This window comes from Tachysurus fulvidraco, chromosome 8 (genome assembly GCF_022655615.1).
Source record: "Tachysurus fulvidraco isolate hzauxx_2018 chromosome 8, HZAU_PFXX_2.0, whole genome shotgun sequence".
Lineage (NCBI taxonomy): Eukaryota > Metazoa > Chordata > Actinopteri > Siluriformes > Bagridae > Tachysurus > Tachysurus fulvidraco.
The window spans coordinates 2,326,488-2,336,487 of record NC_062525.1 but is presented as its reverse complement, the minus strand read 5'-3'; the positions used below and the strand labels follow the sequence as shown (position 1 = coordinate 2,336,487).

The following is a 10,000-nucleotide window of genomic DNA, read 5'->3' as shown; positions in this document are numbered from 1 at the left end:
AATCCACTGTCACACGCCCGGTATGAGTCTGAGTCGAGTCACACGTCTAGTAGGAGTCTGAGTCGAGTCCCAAATCAACTGATTCACATGTCTAGTAGGAGTCTGAGTCGAGTCCCAAATCAACTGAGTCACACGTCTAGTAGGAGTCTGAGTCGAGTCCCAAATCAACTGAGTCACACGCCCGGTATGATTCTGAGTCGAGTCCCAAATCAAGTGAGTCACACGTCTAGTAGGAGTCTGAGTCGAGTCCCAAATCAACTGAGTCACACGTCTAGTAGGAGTCTGAGTCGAGTCCCAAATCAACTGAGTCACACGCCCGGTATGATTCTGAGTCGAGTCCCAAATCAAGTGAGTCACACGTCTAGTAGGAGTCTGAGTCGAGTACCAAATCAACTGAGTCACACGTCTAGTAGGAGTCTGAGTCGAGTCCCAAATCAACTGAGTCACACGTCTAGTAGGAGTCTGAGTCGAGTCCCAAATCAACTGAGTCACACGCCCGGTATGATTCTGAGTCGAGTCCCAAATCAAGTGAGTCACACGTCTAGTAGGAGTCTGAGTCGAGTCCCAAATCAACTGAGTCACACGTCTAGTAGGAGTCTGAGTCGAGTCCCAAATCAACTGAGTCACACGCCCGGTATGATTCTGAGTCGAGTCCCAAATCAAGTGAGTCACACGTCTAGTAGGAGTCTGAGTCGAGTACCAAATCAACTGAGTCACACGTCTAGTAGGAGTCTGAGTCGAGTACCAAATCAACTGAGTCACATGCCCGGTATGAGTCTGAGTCGAGTCCCAAATCCACTGAGTCACACGCCCGGTATGAGTCTGAACTGAGATGCACTTCAACTGAGTCACACGTCTAGTAGGAGTCTGAGACAAGCCACAGATCCACTGAGTTCCACACCCAGTTTGAGTTTGAGTCGAGGCACAGATCCACTGAGTTCCACACGCAGTTTGAGTTTGAGTCGAGGCACAGATCCACTGAGTCCTACACCCAGTTTGAGTCTGAACTGAGGTACACTTGTACTTAGTTACACGCCTAGTAGGACTCTGAGTTGAGGCACAGATCCACTGAGTCCCACACCCAGTATGCGTCTGAACTGAGATGCACTTCAACTGAGTCACACGCCTAGTAGGAGTCTGAGTCGAGGCACAGATCCACTGAGTTCCACACCCAGTTTGAGTTTGAGTCGAGGCACAGATCGACTGAGTCTCACACCCAGTTTGAGTTTGAGTCGAGGCACAGATCCACTGAGTTCCACACCCAGTTTGAGTTTGAGTCAAGGCACAGATCCACTGAGTCCCACACCCAGTTTGAGTCTGAACTGAGATACACTTGTACTTAGTTACACGCCTAGTAGGACTCTGAGTCGAGGCATAGATCCACTGAGTCACACACCCAGTATGAGTCTGAACTGAGATACATTTCAACTTAGTTACACGCCTTGTAGGAGTCTGAGTCGAGGCACAGATCCATCGAGTCTCACACCCAGTTTGAGTCTGAGACGAGGCACAGATCCACCGAGTCTCACACCCAGTTTGAGTCTGAGACGAGGCACAGAGCCGCACATCCTCTATGAGACTACGTTAAGTCATATGTCTTGTATGAGTCTGAGCCAAGTCAAACATCCATTATGAGTCGAGTCACATGTCTATTATAAGTCTGTGTCAAGTTAAATTTCCTCTATGAATATGAGTCAAATCAAACATCCTCTGTGAGTCTGAATTGTGCCAGGTCACATATCCACAATGGCTTTCAGTCAAATCAGGTGTGTGTCGGGTCACATGATCCATCCTCGGTGAGTCTGAGTTCAGACTGGACCATAAATCTGAATTGTGTCCACTGAGTCTGAGTCAGACTGACTCCACTATGAGTCTCATTAAACATCAATGTTAAATGCTATTTTTTTTTCATTAAAAAGATGCATTCCAACCTGCCTGAACTGACGGAATGTGGCTCAGGCTTCTGTCTTAAACACTAGAATTAACATCATCCGTGTCAGTAATCGGTGAACGCTTCGTCCCGACGCGGCTGATTATTTTTTATTACAGCATTATCTGTTTTTTTTTTCTTTTACAAACCCTCTAATCATTTATATTAATTGGACTGATAATTAAAAGAGATTGTAATTCATTACAGATGCAGATCCTCATGCACAGGAGAACATTATTGTTGTTCTAATTACCGATCCGATCCTGTGCGAGCATCTGATTGCCGTCGATTCTGGAGAGTGTACGTTTGTGTCGGGTTTATTACGCGCTCATTTTCCAAGCTAATTAGCGGGAGATTATTCACTGTGCAGCACGATTGAGATTCAGAGCGTTTCAATTAAAACCCTGCTGAGACACAGTGAGGTTGTTCGTCTGTGTGCTAACACTTAAAGCCCCAATAACACCGCAGCGTTAACTAGGTTGGAGCTGGAGGTGATGGCCAAAAAAGTTCCTAAACAACTTCAGGAAGAAGTCTTGAGGAAAAACTCTGACTCACACTGGACTATTAGACTCGTAGTGGACGTGTGATGGATCTATTACCCATGACTTGACTCGGAGTCATAGTGGATCTCTGAAATGACTCTTAGTGGATGAATGACACAGCTCAAACTCAGAGCGGACAGATAACTCGTCTCAAATTGGACCTTTGACGTGACTCATACTCGGTTGACTTGCAACTCGACTCAGACTCATAGTGGATTTCAGAACTGACTTATAATGGTCCTTTGACAAGACTCGTTATAGACATTTGACTCGACTCTCACACAGGATGAGCGAACCGAACAGAGAAAACGGATTAATCGACTCAAATTAGTCCTGTGACTCGACTCAGACTCATAGTGGATTACAGAATTGACTCATAGTGGTCTCTTGACTATGACTCATTATAGATGACTCATATGACTCATTATAGACATTTGACTCGACTCTCACACAGGCTGCGTGAACCGACCAGAGAAAACGGATTACTCGACTCGAATTAGTCCTGTGACTCGACTCAGACTCATAGTGGATTGCAGAATTGACTCATAGTGGTCTTTTGTCTATGACTCATTATAGATGACTCAAATGACTCATTATAGACAATTGACTCGACTCTCACACAGGCTGCGTGAACCGACCAGAGAAAACGGATTACTCGACTCGAATTAGTCCTGTGACTCGACTCAGACTCATAGTGGATTGCAGAATTGACTCATAGTGGTCTTTTGTCTATGACTCATTATAGATGACTCAAGTGACTCATTATAGACAATTGACTCGACTCTCACACAGGCTGCGTGAACCGACCAGAGAAAACGGATTACTCGACTCGAATTAGTCCTGTGACTCGACTCAGACTCATAGTGGATTGCAGAATTGACTCATAGTGGTCTTTTGTCTATGACTCATTATAGATGACTCAAGTGACTCATTATAGACAATTGACTCGACTCTCACACTGAATGTGTGAACCGACCAGAGAAAACGGATTACTCGACTCGAATTAGTCCTGTGACTCGACTCAGACTCATAGTGGATTGCAGAATTGACTCATAGTGGTCTTTTGTCTATGACTCATTATAGATGACTCAAGTGACTCATTATAGACAATTGACTCGACTCTCACACTGGATGTGTGAACCGACCAGAGAAAACGGATTACTCGACTCAAATTAGTCCTGTGACTCGACTCAGACTCATAGTGGATTGCAGAATTGACTCATAGTGGTCTTTTGTCTATGACTCATTATAGATGACTCAAATGACTCATTATAGACATTTGACTCGGCTCTCACACTGGCTGCGTGAACCGACCAGAGAAAACGGATTACTCGACTCAAATTAGTCCTGTGACTCGACTCAGACTTATAGTGGACTCTATATATGGCTCAGACTCATTGTGTATGTGATTCTTGAACCCTAATGTAAATAAGGCTTAAATTAGACTCATAGTGAGAATGCGATTCATTTGAGACTCATTATTCAGTCTTGAATCCTGACTTTTATGAGTTGGCTCAGGCTGAGAGTTTTGTTTTGCTTTATTCGGTTTATTTCTGTATCTGTTTTCCTTTATGCTGCAGTTTGAGCACAATCTTTACACTACATGACCACCTTGAGCTCGAGGATGATGAGTAAATGTTGATATGTTGTCGTTTATTCTGCTTGCCTCAGTAGCTGTTCTTTGGCAATAAAGAGAAGGAGATCCCTGTGCTGAACAAATTACCCAGGCCTGTGGTGGCACGCTACATCCGGATCAACCCGCGGTCCTGGTTCATCCACGGCAGCATCTGTATGAGGGCAGAGATACTGGGATGCCCCTTACCAGGTAACAGGACCAAATCCCTGAGGTATTCAGAGCAGAGCATCTCACACGTAAGGGTCTGTGTAGACATCAGCTCGAAATCTAGAACCCATTTCCATCCAAAGAACCCACAAGGAACCCTTTTTCATGCAGGAGGTTCACATCAGATGTTTAAATGCAGCCTAATAATGAAAAGAGATCAGTTTAATATTGATGGAGTTTAAGAAATAAACTGTGCCTATCTCAGGCATCGAGGCAGGATACACCCTGGACGGAGTGCCAACCCATCACAGGGCACACACACACTCTCATTCACTCACACACACACTACGGACACTTTTCCAGAGATGCCAATCAACCTACCATGCATGACTTTAGACCGGGGGAGGAAACCCCCGAGGCACGGGGAGAACATGCAAACTCCACACACACAAGGCGGAGACGGGAATCGAACCCCTGACCCTGGCGGTGTGAGGCAAACGTGTTAACCACTAAGCCACTGTGCCTCCCCCACTCAAATGCTGATTATTTTCCAGTTAATTAATTAATTCATTAATCTGGAAGATAATTGTAAAAATTAAGATTCCAAAATAAAGGTAGAACGAATGCCGCAAGTAATACAATCATAATGTTGGCAGAAATTAAATAATCGTTGGCAATGATTAAATATTTTGAATGCATTTACACATCTGGATATAAACATTTAATTATAGAATGATGTTTAGTGCTTTTTATATATTATGCCTTTGGATTCTATCTTCGTTTCAGATCCTAATAATTATTATCACCGTCGTAACGAAATCACCACCACAGACAAACTGGACTTCAGACACCACAACTACAAGGAGATGAGGCAGGTAAAGAACGATCCTCATCACTACCTCATTACATTTTACATTTACAGCATTTAGCAGACACCCTTATCCAGAGTGACTTACAACTGAGCAACTGAGGGTTAAGGGCCTTGCTCAGGGGCCCAGCAGTGGCAGCTTGGTGGACCTGGGGTTCGAACCAATGACCTTCCGATCAGTAGCCCAACACCTTAACCACTGAGCTACCACATCCCCACACACATCATCAGACTTCAGCGAGCTTCACTACACTTTACACTATTATTCATGTCAGAAAGCTGACGTAGGCGGCACATTAACTGCTGTTCTTAGGGACTAAAATGCATCCAGCGGTTTAGATTCAGGTACAATGTCAATATATAGATTTTTATATACTGACATATTACTCTAAAAATTATTCTGTAATCGTGTCTAATAGCCTTATAATTATAATCCCATTACGATGCTATTTTAATAAATATAACAGAAATATCAACACTAATAAGATATAGATGCGAATTAAATGAAACTGCTATAGTCTATTTATACGATACTGACATCGTTCACATCACGCGTTCGACGTGTTCAGTGTGAAACAACACGCTGTCAGAACGTTACGGCTGGTCGCTTAGCAACAGAAAGCTGTTCAGAAACTGAACAGCGAGTGAAAACCTGATATCAGGTGAAAACCAGGACGCAGAGACACTTAACAAAAACTGCTCGGTAGATACAGTCAGGAGACTAAACACCGAACACCACAGGAGTGTGTGCCGTAGCGAGGGGGAAATACGACACCCTGAAGTCTGATACAGAGGGACGACGTCTTGTCGACTACAGGACAAAGTTAAAAAGGGCAAAAAAGATGAGAAAGCTGTGAAAGATAACAGAAGCTGCTCGGGTGATGAAGCACAGAGCCGAACTTTTTTCCTCAGCGACGTGAAAGCGTGAGACGAGCCGTTATTTAAAGAGGTCACGCGGCGGATTTATCCCATCAGGATGTAGATACGTGAATATGTAAATAAGAAGAAGGTTGCAGCAGGGTTTAGGGATGTAGAGTGTAGAGAAACATCAGATTGTGAATAGCCACGATTCAGTGTTAACTCCAGGGAAAGTAGGAGCAGTGTGAAACCTCAGACTACAGAAACCCACCATCCTGTAAACACCAGTTTATTATCACACTTTTTAAAATGATATAATAAATAGAATGCTGGATAGTTTCTGAGATGATGCACATACTTTATGGCTCTATAAGTAAAGTTATAAGGTAAAACTACATTACAATATACTACACTATACTATACTACACTATACTATACTTTCCTACACTATACTATACTACACTATACTATACTACACTATACTATACTATACTATACCATACTTTCCTACACTATACTACACTATACTATACTATACTACACTATACTATACTACATTATACTACACTATACTACACTATACTACACTATACTATACTTTCCTACACTATACTATACTACACTATACTATACTATACTTTCCTACACTATACTTTCCTACACTATACTATACTATACTTTCCTACACTATACTACACTATAATATACTACACCATACAATACTATACCACACTACACTATACTATCCTACACTATACTAAACTATACTACACTATACTATATTATACTACACTATACTACACAATACTATACTATACTACACTATAATATACTATACTTTCCTACACTATACTATACTACATTATACTATACTATACTATACTACACTATACTATACTACACTATACTATACTACATTATACTACACTATACTATACTACACTATACTATACTACACTATACTATACTACATTATACTACACTATACTATACTATACTACACTAAACTATACTATACTATACTATACTACACTATACTATACTACATTATACTACACTAAACTATACTATACTATACTATACTATACTATACTATTAATTACTATAAGTAAAGTTATAAGGTATAACTACACTATACTATACTATACCACACTATACTATACTATACCACACTATACTATACTATCCTACACTATACTATACTAAGCTAAACTATACTATACTACACTACACAATACTACACTATACTATACTACACTATACTATTAATTACTATAAGTAAAGTTATAAGGTATAACTACATTATACTATACTACACTATACTATACTACACAATACTATACTATACTACACTATACTATACTACACAATACTATACTATACTACACAATACTATACTATACCACACTATACTATACTATACTATACTACACTACACTACACTATACTATACTACACAATACTATACTATACTACACTATACTATACTACACTATACTATACTACACTAAACTATACTACACTATACTACACTATATTACACTATACTACACTACACTATACAATACTACACTATAAGTTACTATAAGTAAAGTTATAAGGTATGACTACACTACACTACACTACACTACACTATACTACACTACACTATACTATACTATACTATACTATACTACACTATACAATACTACACTATACTATACTATACTACACTATACTACACTACACTATACTACACTACACTATATTACACTATACTACACTACACTACACTACACTACACTACACTATACTACACTACACTACACTACACTACACTACACTATACTATACTACACTATAAGTTACTATAAGTAAAGTTATAACATGAAATAACTTTAAGCACCAATAAATGGACAAAATTTGTCATTTTATTAATTACAAAAAGAATTGTGATTGTTAGCAAGTTGCTGTGGTGTAAAAGGAATTAGACACTTCTTTACTAACATGAACACTTGTTTCTGGCGCTAATCGTGCGTCATTTCACTCGCCGATCGTTTCCGTAAACCAGGAAGCGGAGGAACTGGAAACACACGCAAACTTGTAGCAGCACATCCTCATACACACACGTCAGCGTCGCTGTTCATGCCGAAAGTGGTGGCTCGGTGCTAATGACGTCCACGCCGGCCGCCCACACGCTCCGTCACCGAAACAGATGTCTCGAAAAAGATTTACAACGTGGAAATCACAGTTCATCAACAGCTTAATTAAAATCCCTTACTTTTTTTGCTTTGATTAATTATCATACAAGCAGCTGGCAAACAAAACATCAAAATACATTATTTAGCATGCAGGCTGGCGGTTTCCCAACATGCCCCGCTTTTGTTTAGAGCCTCCGCTGAACCGCTGTGAGACGGTGCTCTGGAGAACACACAGGCAGATGTTCCTCACTTTCATTATTTTCAGTTTCTGTGCTGCAGCTCTGTCGTTTCTCTTCTCTGAAGTGATACGAGGCCAATTAGTTTCCTCCTGCTCTAATGACTACAATACGAGCATGTAGCCACGCAGCGGGTTAAACCGACGTAGAGGAGACGGGAGATCAATACAAACACCGTCCCACGTCAGAGGGGAGAGAAAAGAGTAAACTCACTGAGAGTAGATTTTAATTCACAATGGGGAAGAAAAAGAAATTACACTTTCTCACATCATAAAAAGGAAAAAGACTTAAATCTGTAATGTTCTGCGTGCACATTATCCTTAAGCGAAATATATATATATATATATATTTAACCGATCACTCAGCACAGCTACTCTCAGAGCTAGGTGAGTGTGTTGTACTGATCCAGAGCCTCACACCCATCTTTATCAAACCCCTCCAGATGATTATGAGTAAGGGTGTGTAAGGGTGTGTAAGGGTGTGTAAGGGTGTGTGTAAGGTCGTGTAAGGGTGTGGGTAAGGTCCTGTAAGGGTGTGTAAGGGTTTGTAAGGGTGTGTGTAAGTGTGTGTGTAAGGGTGTGTAAGGGTGTGTGAAGGGTGTGTAAGGGTGTGTGAAGGGTGTAAGGGTGTGTGTAAGGTCGTGTAAGGGTGTGTGTAAGGTCATGTAAGGGTGTGTGTAAGTGTATGTAAGGGTGGGTGTAAGGTCGTGTAAGGGTGTGTGTAAAGGTATGTGTAAGGGTGTGTGTAAGGGTGTGTAAGGGTGTGTGTAAGGGTGTGTGTAAGAGTGTGTGTAAAGGTGTGTAAGGGTGTGTGTAAGGGTGTGTGGGTGTGTGTAAGGGTGTGTGCAAGGGTGTGTAAGGGTGTGCGTAAGGGTGTGTGTAAGTGTATGTAAGGGTGTGTAAGGGTGTGTGTAAGGGTGTGTGTGTGTGTAAGGTCGTGTAAGGGTGTGTGTAAGGCTGTGTAAGGGTGGGTGTAAGGTCGTGTAAGGGTGTGTGTAAGGGTGTGTGTAAGGGTGTGTGTAAGGGTGTGTGTAAGGGTGTGTAAGGGTATGTAAGGGTGTGTAAGGCTGTGTAAAGGTGTGTGTAAGGGTGTGTAAGGGTATGTAAGGGTGTGTAAAGGTGTGTGTAAGGGTGTGTAAGGGTATGTAAGGGTGTGCAAAGGTGTGTGTAAGGGTGTGTGTAAGGTCGTGTAAGGGTGTGTGTAAGGGTGTGTGTAAGAGTGTGTAAGGGTGTGTAAGGGTGTGTAAGGGTGTGTGTAAGGGTGTGTAAGGGTATGTAAGGGTGTGTGTAAGTGTGTGTAAGGGTATGTAAGGGTGTGTAAGGGTGTGTGTAAGGGTGTGTAAGGGTGAGTGTAAGGGTGTGTAAGGGTGTGTGTAAGTGTGTGTGTGTGTAAGGGTGTGTAAGGGTGTGTGTAAGTGTGTGTGTGTAAGTCCAGAGGTTACAAACTGTAATTGTTGTGTAATTCTGCTTGCTGTAGTTAATGAAGGTGGTGAATGAAATGTGTCCAAATATAACTCGGATTTATAACATCGGGAAGAGCTACAGCGGGCAGAAACTCTACGCTATAGAGATAACAGATAACCCAGGAGAACATGAGCTGGGTA

The 10,000-nt window shown here is 41.6% G+C and overlaps 1 protein-coding gene across 2 annotated transcripts in view; it reads left to right on the top strand.

Moving 5' to 3' along the window:
- LOC113634037 (inactive carboxypeptidase-like protein X2) overlaps positions 1–10,000 on the top strand; it is a 26,040-nt gene that overhangs the window by 4,665 nt on the left and 11,375 nt on the right. For both annotated transcript variants that reach the window (XM_027132712.2, XM_027132714.2), the window contains 3 exons: positions 4,147–4,297; positions 5,042–5,130; positions 9,874–9,997. In XM_027132712.2, the coding sequence (XP_026988513.1) occupies positions 4,147–4,297; positions 5,042–5,130; positions 9,874–9,997 (364 nt within the window). The remainder of the gene's footprint in view (positions 1–4,146; positions 4,298–5,041; positions 5,131–9,873; positions 9,998–10,000) is intronic.